General features: G+C 38.2%; 2 protein-coding genes across 5 annotated transcripts in view; both read right to left on the reverse strand.

Annotated features, from left to right (window-relative positions):
- Positions 1 to 594: 594 nt before the first annotated feature.
- LOC145218494 (uncharacterized) lies at positions 595 to 8,021 on the reverse strand. The gene is made up of 9 exons (XM_080085903.1): positions 7,793 to 8,021; positions 7,098 to 7,116; positions 6,885 to 6,931; positions 5,965 to 6,090; positions 5,158 to 5,264; positions 3,807 to 4,434; positions 2,730 to 2,838; positions 2,274 to 2,402; positions 595 to 1,894 (listed from the first exon to the last, which is right to left on the reverse strand). Exons 1-9 carry the CDS (start codon positions 7,870 to 7,872, stop codon positions 1,808 to 1,810), a joined length of 1,332 nt encoding a protein of 443 aa, XP_079942029.1. The 5' UTR covers positions 7,873 to 8,021; the 3' UTR covers positions 595 to 1,807.
- A 669-nt stretch (positions 8,022 to 8,690) lies between these two features.
- Positions 8,691 to 17,615, reverse strand: part of LOC145218493 (ATP-binding cassette sub-family A member 2-like) — a 50,960-nt gene continuing 42,035 nt past the window's right edge. For all 4 annotated transcript variants that reach the window (XM_080085900.1, XM_080085899.1, XM_080085901.1 and 1 more), the window contains exons 38-45: positions 17,109 to 17,390; positions 16,515 to 16,626; positions 15,578 to 15,743; positions 14,998 to 15,182; positions 14,149 to 14,354; positions 12,541 to 12,837; positions 11,694 to 11,864; positions 8,691 to 9,355 (exon numbers count right to left, since the gene is read on the reverse strand). In XM_080085900.1, the coding sequence (XP_079942026.1) occupies positions 9,326 to 9,355; positions 11,694 to 11,864; positions 12,541 to 12,837; positions 14,149 to 14,354; positions 14,998 to 15,182; positions 15,578 to 15,743; positions 16,515 to 16,626; positions 17,109 to 17,390 (1,449 nt within the window). In that variant the 3' untranslated portion in view covers positions 8,691 to 9,325. The remainder of the gene's footprint in view (positions 9,356 to 11,693; positions 11,865 to 12,540; positions 12,838 to 14,148; positions 14,355 to 14,997; positions 15,183 to 15,577; positions 15,744 to 16,514; positions 16,627 to 17,108; positions 17,391 to 17,615) is intronic.

Genomic DNA, 17,615 nt, shown 5'->3' on the forward strand with positions numbered 1-17,615 from the left:
CTTTAGGCAGTAATTTGAGGAAACACAAAACAAAAATTATGCTTTGGGCAGTGATTAGGAGAAAAAACAAAACAAAATTATGCTTTAGGCAGTAATTAGATGAAAAAACTAAACAAAATTATGCTTTAGGCAGTAATTAGGAGAAAAACAAAACAAAATTATGCTTTAGGCAGTAATTAGATGAAAAAACTAAACAAAATTATGCTTTAGGCAGTAATTAGGAGAAAAACAAAACAAAAATATGCTTTGGGCAAGACAATATTCCTGGGGCAATCGTTATTTATCATATATCATGAAATGTGGATTGAAATATGGATACTGAAGTTTAAATAAAGATTTTTGTTTCACAGTCCCACAATATTCTGTTATGGTCTCTCATTTAAATCCAATGGAAAACTCACATTTATACAATGGTGATATTTTTTTATTTACAATCAGAATTTTGTATTAATACTTAATAATATATTTTTTCATGGAATGGTTTCAGACATAACATGGTGTTTGGAATTGAATATGTAATATATGGTTTGTTTTGTAATGATATCTCATTCCTGTATAACGACATTCTTCTCATAATCATTGACAACAAACAAGTTCTTGAAATCGGTTTTATTTTTGTTGCAAAATAAATCGCTCTTTCGAATAAACCAAACAGTCAGATGAATGTAAAAACACATTAACACTTAGTGACACAGGTCGCATAAAAAATGTTTGTTAGATGATATTTGGTGACATACAAAGTAGAAAATACATTTTGTTTGTTTGTAAAAATGAAATATTTGTCATCAAATACTTGGTAGCACTCGGTGACATTTGTTGGGTACAAAATCCATTCAACAAAGTAAAAAAGAGACACATTAAGTTTAGAAACAATGAGAAAGCAGAACTCCGCACAAAAACTTAACTTGAACTTGTTTGTAACAAAATTGAAACACACAAATTTCAGTTCTATAAAAAACATCCCAACATTCCTAAAGTTTTTTTTCCCACAAGTTTTCATTACATACATATTATCATGCAGGTGACATTCGTACACACTGTTAATGACCACAAAGTAAACATGATGTACTATTATTTTTCACATAAGTTGAACATACACAAGTTTCAGCCCGGAAGTCCATGCAGACCAACGATCAAGGCATACTCATTTATAAATCATAGGGCCCAGTTCTAAAGCAATGATTCTCAAACTGTTCAAGCATGTGAGGCAATAACGAAGTAAAATTCCGTTTCGCGACACACTCCACAGGTAAACATAACAAACATTGTTAAAAGAATGTTGATTTTCAACTTTATTGTGACGGGCAAGAATGCTTTTATTACCAATAACTAAAATACGAACTTTGAAACGTTGTCATGCACACCAGTATTTCAGCAAAGCCTAAAACACCAGGGAATGTTTGCACTTTAAAAAAGTAAATATTTTGTGTCACAATTGGAAATCTCTTACAGCATACTAGTGTGTCGCGGCACACAGTTTGAGAATCATTGGTTCTACAGGTTTCCTAACTTCCTGTCAACCAGTGGTAAGCAACTTACGTGGTTTGACCACGACATTTCAAGATAAAACAGGATTTCTAAGTTGTATAGAGCAGGTCTTCTCAAATTGTGGTCGCAACCCAAATCGCAGAGCAAGAAAGTTTGAGAAGCCCCGGTATAGAGGTTTGGGTGAATAGGGATTGCAAGGTTGCTTGGTTTATTTCCAATGTATTCCTCACGACACAGTGAAGCAGCCGACACAAATGTTTGTGACATCAGAGTTGCTCGGGAACATCGTCACGGCAACGCATAGATGCAGAACGGAGGTTCAACCCGGCCCCAACATGTCGACTATTTTCTTTTGGAAACTTTTCTCTTCCACTTGTTGTACGGAATCGCTTGTGGAGTAAAATATCTGAAAACAAGTATGCAGTATTTAATAAACAACAAATGCAACCTAATTTAATAGGACTCGAATCCCAGGCAAATTTTAGCTCCACCAGAAACACCCACTAAAAATCAGTGAGTCATTTTCTTTTATAATGGGCAGAATTAAGTATGTGCTGTTATTTACTCTATTCGACTTGTTTAAATCCGAAATTAATACCGAATTTTAACACGAGTTTGCCATTTCTGTTTTTTGCAGGGTTCACAGATCCTACATTGTTATTTAAAGAGGGCTACGAGGTCCACAATATACTTTTAGGGGCCACAGTCCATGAAAAACTGAGAACCACTTGTTTAATTGCACCTGTTTTGCAACTACATAATACAAAACTTTCCCACAATCCAACCTGTTCGTTCTCGTCAACTTGTTGATCGAGTTGTTCCTGTATCGCTTCCTGCACGATCAACAAACTTTCTTCGTCCAACTCAGCAACGAGCGAAAGTGTGGCCGTCAGCAAGTTGTTTCTAGTTGATTTCTACAATTTAACACAAATTTCATTCACACAAAGTAATATTTAAAGCGAGAAACCAGGACATTGACTACTTCCAACATAAAATCCGAAATTGATAAACTTGTGTGAAAGTTTAAACCTTCAGTGATTTTTTTTCTATTAAATGAGATGTTGTAAAATCCTGATTCATATTTGAAATCAAGTTAACCACAAAGCACGTGGTTAGGCGGTCAAAGTTGTTGATGAAATTCAGGTAAACCCACATAATTTATTTAAAAACTTTTTAAAGAGAAACCACATTGAAATTGGTGCGAAGATATTTATAATTTGTGAGATGCACAAACACAGTACCTTCATTTTTCTAGTTTTTTTCACAGCAACAGTTTTCCTCAGGGGCGACACAGAAATTTCATATTTTGCTGCCGAAAGTGGTTTTAATCCGAGCTGGACCCGGAGTTGACTAAAAACAAAAAACTTTAGTTAAATTGCCTCATATTTTGAAAGTTACCTGCCACCTTTTAACATATAACTTGCAATGTAGTACATAAGCTGTTGCTGCCAGGCATAATACCAAGTTTATAGAGCTCTTCTGGCAAATGTATTTTTATACCAATGTTTCGAGGTCCTATACAGGTCGCCTTCATCAGGGTAAATAACACTGAATATGCGCATGACATCGAAATAAAAATACATTTGCCAGTAGAACTCTATAAACTTGCAATGTAAACTTCGTTATAATTATTTCACTTAATTTGTCTTTTTAAGAATGGCGACTCGAGTGGGTCAACGTACAAAAGATACAGCGAGTAATAAGACCAGCTGCTTGCTATGACGAGATTACATAAATAGCCTTATCATAAACATTACTGCCAAAGAACTGGTGTATTAAGAATACATCTTGCACTGATGATGACAACAGAGATTGCTAAAACGTCTCCATGTATTCTATAAACACAAGTTATCTGGAAGTTATGTTTATGATTAAATTACTTTTCAAGTCCGTGTATAGTGTTCCTGTATACATAATTAGCTTTTTTAACTACCCTAGGGGGCGGCAACCTTTTCACCTACCTTGTGGTGAAGTATTTTGGTAATTTTGATATAATCTGAACTTTTACATTTTTGCTTTTCATTATATATTTCAACAAACACAAACCACAGTCTTTTAAATCAGGGCTTTTTCAAACTGTGGGAAGATAATTTTGGGGTCGCGGAACAACATGTGTTATTATGTCATTGTCACAATAAATGGAACATGTGTTATTATGTCATTGTCACACATGTATAGACTATACCCATCAAGGGGTCGCATTGAAATTTCTTCTCTAAAATGGGGTCGCAGAGCAGAAAAATTTGGGAAGCCCTGCTTTAAAACACTGTATGTTTACCCAATACAGTTGCCATTCACAAAAAAAACAAGAAACTCACTTGGTTTCATCCAATGACATTTGTACAGCTGAACTAGAAGTCCCTTCAGGTGCATCCCCTAATCCCGATTCATAAATTCTGTCAGGGAGCAATCTTGATGATGTTGGAACTTGTTCCTCAACAGCTGATGAAGATGCAGGGGATTCAGAATCAGCGATCTCAGGATTAGATTGATTGACAGTTTTCTCACACTGGTTGAAGTTTTCTGTTGTGGAATTTGTTGTTTTTATGGAATTTTTTGCTTCAGTATCTTCCGGAAATTTCTCCTCTGATTCATCTTTGCAAAGTTGCACAGGAAGATGCGGATCAGGTTTATCATCATCGTTGGATGTTGCAGGATCACTTGGAGCAGATAAGGATGCAGATTCTTCATCATTTACTGGGATTTGAATCGGATTAGCTTCTTTGCTTGGTTCCCCTTCGTTTTTATCACTTAATTGTTTGTCATCTTCGCCGGGTTCGGGATTAGAGTTCGTTTCTTCCTTTATTTCTCCACCATGTTGGACATCCGAGTTCCGATCCTCGCCAGGTGACTGTTCATCTGTTTGTGCTTCTTCTTCAGATAATCCACTGTTCCGTTCGTCGATGGTCAGAGCAAGAGCTTTTACAAGTTCTTCGTCCGTTACAGCTGAAAAACATAAATATCTTGTGCACTTATAAGCGGGTTTTATTGTAAACAATTAACTGATGTGGCCTTCATATCACTGATGAAGGCATGAGCATTTGCTGAAACGTTTGCACAATAAAGCATGTCGCTTTTTACGTCTATTTAGGCCGTTATATCCATCATTAAGTTTACGATCTAAATATTTTTACGTCATTGTTGCAGATTAATTATTTACTGAAACTGCTGCTTGGCATTCAGTTTGAATGTAATTAACTTGCGATAAAAATTATCAACAGTACAGAATGCAGAATGCTCCCAAACCAGAATATGTACTGCAATGCAACTTCATGCCATTGTTGGTTCTTATCAGAAAGATCTGTTTGTAAAAACAACTAAACACTTGTAAGGTGCCTAAATATTTTAAATTGAAATATTTTGCAAGTCTTTGTGGAAACAAAAATTATATTTGGTGTGGCCACTGCAAGTCTCTGGCACCTAAATGGGACGAACTTGGCGAAAAGTTGAAAGACAATGATCTATTTAATCTATTTACTGCTTTGCACATCTACAATAACTGTTTGCAAAATTGCGTTTGCCTCAACTATGGTTCAGTTAACCACAAAACTTATAAGCTTCAATTTTAAATGGCCACATTTATGTAAGTCAGCTAGACTTAATACTTCAAGGCTAAACAAGCTGTAGCTAAGTCAATTAAAAAACTCATCACCAAAAATAACAACTTACTTTTATCGTCCAACTTGTGCAAATGAGGAAGAATCTTTAGAACTGAAAGTCGATAATCTTCATCTGATTGTTTGTCACAAAAGGGATTTCCCGATAACCATAACAACCTGAAAACAATGAGATTGTTTGTGAGTATTGTGAAGTTTTTCAAGAATAAATATTTATTTGCACTTCAAACGGCTTTTACTTGCCAATTGATCAAAAATTAATTTGAACACATGTTATATGCTCATAACAAGCAACACATCTACTTTCATTTATCTAGTTATCACTATTACAAACAAATACAGCCATAATGTAAACATGTAAACAATGCAACCTTGCTCATACAGACCCCACAACATTTGATGCGATTAACCGGATTATTCCGATTTGCCATATAAACAGTATATGTCGTTAACATAAGTGCTCATTTTCACTTCCCCAGCTAAAATAAAGTTGCAGTGACGCTCAACTATGGCTACGGAGCAGTATTTTCTCTATTTTGTTGCTGAGAATAGAAAATTTCCTCTTTCAATGAAGTACTGTCATGTGAAACTAGATTATCGCACACAGCGCAGATTAACATGATTCAGTATGCGGTTAACCGGATTCGTCTGTAGGATGTGCAGAGATGAAGTTTCACCAACAAAAATCGACTATTTCTACAAAAAATCATCTTTTGTGTTTCTGTGCCTATGTTCACGTACTTTAGATGTTTTAACAAATATTTCACATTGTTTGCATGTTGAAGTTAATTTGAACGTCTGATTCATGTTAATAACAAGCAACATTATCTCGTGTGTTGCTGTGCTTACATTCACTTACTTTAAATGTTTCAGTTCTTTCAGATGCAAAACCTCGTCAATGGAATCCAATTTGTTTTTCCTCAAATACAATTCCTTCAAGTAAGTGCAGTTCGCAAATGTGTCGAGACCTTCGATGGAATTGGCACTGGAAAAATTTGTCAAAAACATGCTGGTATTAAACACATAAAGAACTAAATTATCAAACATATATATTTGACATTGAATTGTTTGTTTCAGAAAACAGCAAATGTACTTGTAAAAACTGATTTACAGGGACTACATTTTTACAAGCAAAAATGACAGAGTATGTATATATATGCACTGGTGGGATTCAGCCGGTTCGCACCGGTTCTATAGAACCGTCTCACGAAATTTTATGAGATCAGCGTACCGGTTAGCATTACTGGTTACTGTCAATGGACTTTTTGTAACAGAACCAGCTGAAAACATGACTTTTGTGATAGAATAGGCTGAAAAAACAATTTGAATCCCACCACTCAATATATATATATATATAGTGACAAAAATTGATGTATTAAACTGATAATGCAAATAGTTATTGTGGAAATTTTCGCAAAATAATGAATTCACCATATACACAAACATCTAGAATTTGAAAAACTGATATACAGGAACAACATTTTCAGAAGCAAAACTGCCAGATATCAGTGGAAAAAAATTACAACATCATTCAAAAAAATGCTATATTTAACTGATAATGACAACAGGTTATCAAAACACCAGCAAAAAATGAATTCATTCCTGTTGAGAAGTTAGTTAAAGTTTTGGATTACATAAACTCAAAACTGACAGAGAGTATATGTATAGTGATAAAAATTGCTGTATTAAACTGATAATGGCATAGTTATTGTGGAAATATCTACAAACGTATCTATTCACCATACACAAACACCTAGAATTTGGATTACATAAACTCACCTAAAGTTGATCACTTCAACATTGGGAATCTTTTCCAGGACTCCAGTCTACAACATAATTGTTAATAAAGTTTAAATACTTTTAGCCCAATACTGATTCACTTCATGCGATAATAAAAATAAAAACAAATGTACCAACAGCAATTAGTTAATTAATTTAGAGGAAACTATGAATTAGTTTGATTGTAACATTTTTAAATCAATCCAAACTTACATCAGAAATGTTGGCACCCCTGAAAAACAAAACAAACATTCAGTCTCAATAAGTTCTCTGCAAGTTTGTTAAAATATTTGGGTAAAAAGTTCAGCATTTTGTGATTTCAGAGAACAAGGTGCCTTTCTTGATGACAAAATGATTCTAGCACGTCCAGAAAACGATTTTGTTGAAATTTAAATATTACTTTGGCCAGAAAATTTGGGTGACACTAAAACGCTGAATGGGCGGGACGGGCAGGACGTCGCGGAAACCGCTCAATGTCGGGTAAATTGCTGACGGTTAGTGCTATTAGGGTTGGGTTGAGGTTTTATAATAGTATATGAATCAAAAAACGTCCCTGCCTAAAACTTATTCAACTATTTCCTGACATTAGGAAAAATGCTATGGCGGGACGTCGCGGGAGATGGCGGGACGTTTCGGGCGCGGAATGTAGTGTTCGGCGGAATTTTTTTTAATGATTTTCTATTATAAAACCTTATCTCAACCTTAATAGCTCCAACCGTCAGCAATTTAACCCGATATTTAGCGGTTTTCACAACGTCCGGCCATCTCCCGCGACGTCCCGCCCTCCATTCCGCCCGTCCCGCCCATTCAGCGTTTTAGTGTCACGCGAAAATTTACTTTTTCCTTCAAATAAACTTTTTAAATGTTATTTTAAACACATTACTAAAATCAAGAAACAATCGACTCACCAGCAATTAAGGTTTTTAACTCCTGACAAATCTTTCGCACGAGATCTCGCCAAAACAGTTTTTTCACTTAGAACGACCATCTCATTCGTTTGTTTCGTTTTATTCCAGTTAAAACAACAAACTAATTTAATTCCGAAAGTTTTTGGACGAGCCAACACACTGGTGGCGTTTATAAGATGAGGTGTAGGAAAAAAAGTTTAATTAAAAGTTCTGCCGATTTGAAGTAAATAAATGAGCTGTATCGCTCAATTTTGTTTGTTTAAAATTTTCTATCTAAGTAACTGATTATAATTTAACATAAAATTCAAATTGTATTAAATCAAAAGTTTGCAAAACAATAACGTTGCTCTCATCTTATTTGAGTTTCCACCACAGCTTTAGGTTTAAATCAAGCGGTTTTGTGAATTTATTTTGAAAATCTTTATTCACTAAATTTGTTTTTTATCTCCGTTTAAATTTAGTATTACTGTTATTAATCTATTGTAAGCCACAGCTTAGAAGGTTTTTGACTCTACACTAGGGTTCGTAGACCAAATTTTTCTGGAAAACGTAAAAAGTGGAGTGCCATGCTTTTAATTAAATTTCAATCAGTTTCCAATCAACACGGATTTTAAGTGGGATGAGTTCAACTGCAGTGAAGTTCTTACTAGAGCAGTAATTCTCAAACTGTGTGTCGCGAAATATTTTCTATTTTAAAGTGCAAACATTATTACCCACCACAATAACGTTGAAAATTACCATTCTTTGAACGACTTTTGTTGTGTTTGCCAAGAAAAATTACTTCTTTAAGCTTAAAAAGTTTGAGAACCACTGGCCTATAAACTCTTAATAATTCAAAGCACTAATTGCAGTTGCGTTATTTTGCCTTTTGTCGCACGTAGCCATAAGAGGAAAGACATTTTTAAACATCAACAAACGCCCTTGTTACGAAAACAATAGATTGAAAGAAACAAACAAATATTCCACGTATGCATGTTGACGGGCAGAGCGCTAACAGTTTCACATTTAAAACAACTAAACGTAGAAAAAGCACAAATCAAACAGTGGAGCACACGAGAAAAACTTGTATAGTTGATATATTGGGTATATATGGAGCAGGCGTGTGTAGTAAAAACGCGTAAGCAGCACAATTGTAAAGCACAAAAGATATTTTCGTAAAAATGCCCGAAATATTTTACACAACAAACTGATATTTTGCGACACAAAAAGCAAAATGTAAAGCACTTTTTCTAACATTTATAAGCGATTCTAGATTAAAAGCGAGTTATATAGAAATTGAAATAATATTTTTCAACTATAACTTTATATTTTTATGTGAAACAAACCTAGAAAAATGGCAGTACATTTCTATTAACAGAAATCACCAGGAAAAAATTGTAATAAAAAAGTTACTAGTTGCAACAATGACGTACAACGTAGCGGTACAATTTTGGCAAACAAAGCTTTTGTGTTTCACGTAAAATTGTTGCGATGTAAATTTCGAAGCAATATGATCTCTATTGAACTCCATCGTGGAAGAAGTTTTGCGGGAACTTAACAGGTCGAGTCGATGAACGAAAGAGACTGAAAAGAAAAAAAAACAGATTTTAAAAATCAAAAACTTTTGTATGTCTGTCAGAATTGATCAACAAAAACATATAGTTGAGAAATTTAATAATATCTGAATTTAGGCGATTCCTGAAAAGACTTCTTTTCGTAAAAATCATAAACAATACGGATGGTGATCCTCTACACCAAAAGAGGGCTGTGGTAAAAGCGCTAACGGATCAGGCCCGACGTTTGACCACAGAACCCGGAGTGCTCCAAACCGAATTACGAAGGGTACACCAGGCCCTGCGATTAAATGGCTACCCGAACTGGATCCTCCGTGACCGAAAAACCACGGGTGCTCGGAAAAAGAGTCAGTCCAAAGAGCGTGCTTTTGTTACCTTGCCGTACATTCCCAAGTTAACAGACATAATCCGTCGCATGTCTCGGTAAGGATAAAACCAGTCAACACCCTACGTCAGATGCTGTCGCACCCCAAAGACCCCATTGATACAAACGCGGCAAGGGGTGTGGTGTACGCGATCCCATGTGAACAGTGCAACGAGATTTACATTGGCGAAACGGGAAGGTCTTTCAATACGCGCCGTAAAGAACATGAAAGGGATGTAGCCAAGAAAGATGCCAAAAAGTCGGCATTAGCACAACATGCTACTGTCCTCAACCACACCATAAACTTCTCTGCTGCCCAGGTGTTAGCGAGAGAAACCGATTTTCACAAGCGAGGTTTCCTGGAGTCGTGGAACATACATTCTCACACCAACACGATGAACGTTAAAACGGACGTTCTAATGCCGATAACTTATCGGTCGCTTTTGCACCAGCCAGGTGTTATCACTCGACCATTGGTGCGCACTGCGTTTTTTACCACCGCCCCCCTTTTTTGTATGTATGTTTCGCCGCCCTTTTCGCTTTATTAATACTTGTGTTTGCAATTTATGTCATTACCCTGATGAAGGTGTCTCGTATGGGACATCGAAACGTTGGCATTCTGTAATAAAGACTGCTGGAAGAGCTAAAAATTGGTTGATACATTATGCCTGGCAGCAACAGTTTATTCTCTGACAAATTTAAGTTGTCCTGAATTTGTAAATGCACCGAAAGTTGGAATAAAAAAAAATCTACAAGTAATTGGGCGAGCCGAGCCAGAACCCGAGTACTCGGTACCGAGCATCGCTGTTTTTGATGCTCGGTGCTCGGCCGAGCGGTTGCACAAACTGACCCGAGCGTTAAATCACTGCGAAACCGTAATACGAATTGATTACTTGCTTATTGCACAATAATGTAACAGGCAAGTCACCAACGGATTTGTTATATCACAGTAGAACATGAGTTCCTTGTTGTTTCTTTGTGCGCTGGGGAATAGCAAGGTATTACAAAACTAGAAAGGTGACTTTGAAGGCTTGACTTTTAACCAAAGCTTTAAAAGAGCGTCAGACCACAAACAGGCAACCCAGCTTGTAAACAGTTTTTTAAGTGCTTTACACCACCTCACCCGTACGCAGTACATGTAACAGCGAGAATCGCAAAAATGAAAGACGCGTAAGATTTAGTTCAGCGGTCGGCAACCCCTTGCACGCAAGGTGATTTTTCATGGCACGCCAAATGATTTTATTTATCATGTCATTAACGTAAAAACCAGCCTTACATGCACAAAACACTCTGCTTTCTCTTTATAATTAATATCTGCTGGCACGAACCACTATTATTTAGAAATACCTTGGCACGCGAGGTCATTAACACATGAAAATAACACGTAAATTGGCACGCGTCGCCTAAAAGGTTGCCGACCCCTCATCTAGTTGCTGTTGTTACTCAGAAAGTGTTGGCTTGTATCACATGCTATGTAGAAGGGGCTACTACAGTCACAATACACCGAGCATGCTTGGTCGAACACCGAGTATTAACGTGAGATGCTCGGTGCTCGACCAAACAGAACATTTGCAGTATTGGCCCATCCCATCTTTCTTTCATAAAAACACACACACACAAATGTCATAAACCAGGGGTGTGCAACCTGCGGCCCGCGGGCCAAATGCTGCCCATTGATCAAAGGTTGTACGGCCCGCAGAGACGCCTGGATTTTAAATGTACTGGCAAACGAGTCCAACTATTACATATTTTTGAGCTGATTAATGCGCCCAATGCTATTTTTCTGCAACCTGGCGGTATGTGGCTACAATCAAATGCGAATTTTACTTGTAGTTAAGCATATTTGGTAAGCAAGAAAGTAAAATCACATTGTGTTATACACTGGTGCGGCCCGCGATCTAATCACGTTAATTGTATTTGGCCCCAAAGTAACAAAGGTTGCGCGCCCCTGTCATAAACAATCATATCGCGTAACCATAGTTACCATGGACTGGTCGAAAGTGTAAAGCGGCTGATCATCATCATCATCGATGTTGTCCTCGAGTAACCTCGAACTTTCAGGTGACCCCCGCAAGTGAAGGTTACTCCGGGTCACTGAACTTGAGTGACCTTCTGGAACTGGAGGTTGGATGAACTTCGACGAAACGCGATTTCTCTGCAAAAATAAAAACGTTTCCTCGTTAAAACCGACAATAAGCAAAATAATACATAAGCTATTGCTGCCAGGCATAATATCAAGTTTATCTGGCAAATGCGTTTTTATTCCGACGTTTCGACGTCCTATACAGGTCGCCTTTATCAGGGTAAATAATAGGGATGTGCCAAAACTGCAAATGTTCTGTTTGGTCGAGCACCGAGCATCTCATTTTAATGCTCGGTGCTCGGCCGAGCATGCTCGGCGCATTATGACGTCACAAAAAAATCCCCTTTCTACGTTTTAGCTCTACAAGGCCTCTTACGTCACCGGCGGTGTTTTATTAAGCTGTACATGCCCATAAAGTACGCGTTTTCCACCATCTCGTGCATTTCAAAAATGATTCGTTTTTGTTCAAAGACACCCTTTAGAACACTAGTTACATATGTTAGAAGTGCATGAATATGCAAATTTAACGCTCGGGTCAGTTTGTGCAACTGCTCGGCCGAGCACCGAGCATTAAAAACAGCGATGCTCGGTACCGAGTACTCGGGTTCTGGCTCGGCTCGGCGCATCCCTAGTAAATAACACTGAATGCGACTAGTACAGTGCACGATAAACAATAGAAAAAAGAATCAAACGCAAGCACGTCACAACACAATAGCCAGAAGCGCTCATAAACATTTTAATTCCTCACCATCGATTTAAAAACTTTTCTCCACACCGGCACGGGGACTTCCCCTTCGGCGTTTCTCTGTTTCTTGGCGAAATTGACGAAAACGTCATCGAGTGTAGTTTGGCTGACAGAGTAATCTTCGATGCGAAGTGGTGAGCGGTTCTCCTCGAGAAACTTAAAAACACGCGACAACGAATGGTCGTCGTCACTGCACGGGAGCTGTAGCGACACCTTGTGGTAGTGGTGCTCTTTCACTATCGCACTAGGGAAAGTCCCACCGAACTTGTCGATGACGTCTTCGGGCTTGGTTGTGCGAATCTGGAAAATAGAAACAAGGTTTCGGGAAAATGTTTAAGGACCTTGCGGGATTGGTGTTAAAATTGTCCGAGTGGTTACCGCCGTGTGCAGAATGTTACGGGTTTCTAATCTTTTCTTAATTTAAGCAGAGAAACGGGTTAAAATATTTCTGTAATAGCAACAGCAATTTAAACAACAACCCTACATTCGAGAGATACGCTTTAGTCTTGGTTAGCACACAAACACGGTATAGTAGGTGGCACGGCTAATGCAGCGGTTATATATTTCAAATAAAAGAGCAAGGACAGCTTGAATTGGACTTTTCTGGTCAAAAGCGGATTAATAATAGTTACAGTAAATAACAGTTTATTGCGTCAGAAACTGACTGCCATGTAAAATCTTTGTAAACTTTATTTGTTCACACAAAACAAATATTCAATTCAAGAGCCATGCTATGTAAGGCTTGTAAAACTTAACGCAAATCTGCATTTTAGGTCAAATAGAATAAAACTTTTGGTTTCTAACATTTGAGCGTGATAATGCACGCTGAACGCAAATATTTAAAGTTAACATGAAAAACTAAGCGGACAAATTTACATAAAAAAAGCAATTTAGCTTTAAATATTGCGTTGAAATGTTAGAACCAGAAATTTTCATTCAATTCGGCGAATCGATACTATGCCACCCTTTGAGACCGAGAGAAAGTGGCATAGTAGCGAGGGTGGCAAAATAGCGAGGGTTGTTTTTAAACATAGCCTTGTGACGTGACAACGTACTGTAGTGCCACGTTGTGTTGTACGATTGTAATTTATTACAGTATAATTCATTACAAAAAAACGGATAGATCGTGCATAGAACAAACAAGATCTGTTAGTTTTGTTGTGACACAAGCACGGAACGGCGTTTACATAACTCGCTGCAAAGCCGTGAAACCTCTTAACATGGCCACGTTGGTTTACTCAACGATTTGTTTTTCGTGTTTTCTCTGCTCAAACCGAAAGTCGTCAGTAGGCCCAACTTTTAATCCGCAACCAGACTGTTAATACAGTAATACTGTCCTCTCATGTGTCATAGTATCAAGGGTAAGGGGTGGCATAGTAAATATATTTGCTATTGAATTTAGTTGGTGACGATCAAAAGTGGTATAGTAGCGAGGGTGGCATAATAGCAAGGTGGCATAGTATCGAAGTTTGACTGTACCTGTATTAATTGGGACACAAAATGGCTCCATAGACTTTACTGCGTAAGAATAGGTTGGAAAACTTGTGTTTTATATAGACTTTGGTCCGGACAACCGAAACTTCGGTGTGACAACACAACTCCACCACTCACATTCAACATATATCCGTCTCCGAACTTGTTTTTGAGTTGTTGGGCTGACCCGAAGCACTGGAGGCGCCCGTTCACCATAATAGCGAGTTTGCTGCACAGAACCTCGCACTCTTCCATACTGTGTGAAGTGAGGACCACTGCACGACCTGATGCTGTGATGTCGAGGATTAAATCCCATAAAAATCTACGAGCTGCAGGGTCCATACCTGGTTAAAACGGGATAAGTGTTAGGGGGGGTGTTACCTCCAAAACATGTAAGCTATTGCTGCCAGGCATAATATCAAGTTTATAGAGCTCTTCAGGCAAATGTATTTTAATTCCGACGTTTCGACGTCCTATACAGGTCGTCTTCTGTGCAAACACACATTTACCAGAACAGCTCTATAAAGTTGTTACCCCTAAAACATTGACCTTCTTATAATTGGTCACACATGTTACCTAAATTTTGGCGCACATTTTGGTATTTAAATGTTCACCCTTTTTCAGGGGCAGGGGAATGGTCACAAGAGTTGCACTTTGAGGGTAGGGAAGATGTCAGCCGTATAGTGGGGTCACCAAATAGTTGACTTAAGAATGACATCCGAGGGCCGCATGGTTTACAAGACCCAACTTTAATGCTCAAAGCAATTTCTAAAGCTTGTGAACGATTTGTATGGCGCATAATTAATTATTTTCTTTGGTGTAGCTCAGACGGTAGAGCGCGATTCCCGGAAAGACTCCTGTCGTGGGTTCGAATCCCACCGCAGGTCACATTTCAAGCCTATGCCTTGCCACATGGCAATGTTGGGTGACTGGCTTGATTCGGTACAACGTCTTCAATGGGATTCGAACCCACAACGTAACGCTCACCTGTGGTCGGTTCATCGAGCAGAACCAACGATGGATTCCCGACGAGCGCGACCGCCACCGAAAGTTTCCTCTTATTTCCTCCGCTCAAATCTCCGGCAGGTTTGTCCTTGTGACGTTCAAGGTCAAGTTTCTTCAAAGCCCACTCAGCTACGTCATACTCGTCACACCGGGGAATCCCCCTCAGTCTGGAAAATTTTTTGAAATACATTTTTTGAAATTTTGAAATATACTAAAAAAGGTCGTCAAAAATTGCTGGTAGTTATATAGATAAAAATGCAAAAGCTGTCTCCTTAAATAGTAGACATGTTAATGTCAACGACCACTGAGTCAAATACTCCTGACAACACGAGGTTGGGAGATATATTTCGTCTATGCAGGCATCGTCAGTCTCCAAAAAATGCAAACAATGTTTAGATAGAACACGACTTAATACAAACAGTGAAAGTGAAAGTTTTGTGCTTCTAATAAAATTAAGTAGACATTTTTTAATAATGATGCAACGGTCCAGTTCCTTTATTTCAAAGCGTTTTTGCGAACGCAAATCGGCCACTCGTTGAAGACAAACGTGTGGGAAACCTACCTGGCGTATAACAGCAAGTGTTCCATGGGAGTGAGTTCGTTGAACAAAGCGTCGAACTGTGGACAATATCCGGTGGTTTGCTGCGCTAGGAGGCGCTCGTGAGCGTTCCCTGACGACACCTTGTGGCCGTTTATAACGATTTCTCCACTGCTGACTTCGCAATCTCCTGAAAATCAAAGTTAGTGTGAAAATTTGCGGGAATGAAATGTCGACACAGTAAGTTTGATGCAGTGGTTCTCAACCTTTTACGGATCGCGCACCACCTGACAACTTTTTCTATCGCTGCGTACCACCTAAATCAGTGGTTCACTTTTTGTAAAACTCAGTTGGGTCAGTTGAGCAATTTTAGATTGGACTTAAATTAGGTATCACAGAAGGCTACTCGCGTACCACCTGAAAACCCTGACGTACCACTAGTAGTACGTGTACCACAGTTTGAGAACCACTGATTTAATGTAATCAGACATTACCTCTTAGTTGGCAAAAAATAGTAAATCAATTTGGTCAGTTTATAATAACTTCATTTTGTGTAAGTCGTTTTGGACTTAAACTATAAACTTACAGTCGAATCAATAGGGCTAAATTTAAACAAATTACAAACTAAAAACTTGTGGAGGAACAACGAAAGTACAAGATTTTAAATATTTTGCTGTAATTTTTCCATTGGGTGCGATCACGAAGGCCAAAAAATCGAATTGTTTTGGATAAATTAGTAAAAATATGCTGCGCTTGAAGTTAAAACACAAATGCTGTGGATTATTTTCCGACTTTTTCCTGCAACGGAATTCCTTTAATAAAATCCCACCTTAAAATATAGGGTCAGGTCGGACCCAACTATGACGTCACAAACCTTCAAAAAAACAACCCTGGAACCATTTGAGGGGAGATCGCTAATTGGGGCACCCCTTATTGAGCATTATGACATCACAATACCGACCTGTTACCATGGAGAAGGTCGTAGTTTTTCCCGCTCCATTCACACCGAGCAGTCCGAAACATTCACCTCGACCCACTCCGAACGAGAGTTTGTCAACAGCCACGACCCGACCCTGTACATGAATACGTGTGAAACGTTTATTTAAAATCTTTGAATGTACTTAGTAGTTAGCGGGATCCCCTACAAATAATGATTTGTCGACAGCCACAAATCGACCATGTAAACGAAACGCATATTTCCAGTTTAAAGCTGTTAGCCTACTTATTTATTTTCATGCACACGAAAACATACAACTGAAAGCTACACATGAGGCTTTAAAAAAGCTAAAACAACAGTATAAATGGGAGTGTTTGTGATGCTTTGACTTAGATGAAATACAAATATCTCAAGAAAGCAGGGAATGAATTCAGTAATATAAAAGTTTACAGACAAGCATGGAAGCTTCTGAGCAAAAAAATCAGAGCCAGTGTTTATGTATAAAACATGACGGCGTTTTCGACAACTGCTATTGTCATCATCGGGTCGTCAGACTTAAAAGCGACAGAAGGCATGGATTAAAGCTTTGCTGAAACAGTACAATATAACTGAACCAACCTGTTTCTTGCTGTAAACCTTGGAAACGTTCTTCACGCTGATCAAATCACCATGACAACCGGCGGACACTCGATGGCGCTCGTTAGCGACGTCCACATCCTCTGATGACGCAGTAGGTTGATGACGTGGCAGCTCGATGACGTTTCGCCGTTTGAGGAAGAATCGAACTTGGAAGAGAACTGTGATGAAAATTCCCGCCACTCCCTCGATCGCCATAGCAACCAGTTGCCTAGTGATGAGATCCCACTCGAAGGGAGAGCGGACTTTGGCGGTTTCACCAATCTGTGTGAACATAACACGATTAAATTGTGATTATGATTTCGATGTTAATGCACAAAAATGCGTTTATTGATTATATCGTCTATATTTCAAATGTAATTTAAATTCAACCAAGTTGGGGTTAGAAGCAATTATCCCCTTAATTTGTTTTAGTTTAAAGCAGCGGTTCTTAAACGGTGGCAAATTTCAGACCAGTCGAAAATTATTCGGGCCTGACTTTACACTCAA

The sequence above is a fragment of the Phallusia mammillata genome, chromosome 3 (assembly GCF_965637545.1).
Source record: "Phallusia mammillata chromosome 3, kaPhaMamm4.hap1.1, whole genome shotgun sequence".
In the NCBI taxonomy this organism is placed as follows: Eukaryota; Metazoa; Chordata; class Ascidiacea; order Phlebobranchia; family Ascidiidae; genus Phallusia; species Phallusia mammillata.

Bases quoted from the DNA above. Each gene is read 5' to 3' on its own strand.
- LOC145218494 (XM_080085903.1), bottom strand. From the start codon at position 7,872: ATGGTCGTTCTAAGTGAAAAAACTGTTTTGGCGAGATCTCGTGCGAAA. The intron at 2,839-3,806 runs GTGAGTTTCTTG...TTTTGTTTTTAG, and splicing joins ATGTCATTGGATGAAACCAA to TCAACTCCGGGTCCAGCTCG. The intron at 1,895-2,273 runs GTTGGATTGTGG...ACTTGTTTTCAG, and splicing joins AAGTTGACGAGAACGAACAG to ATATTTTACTCCACAAGCGA.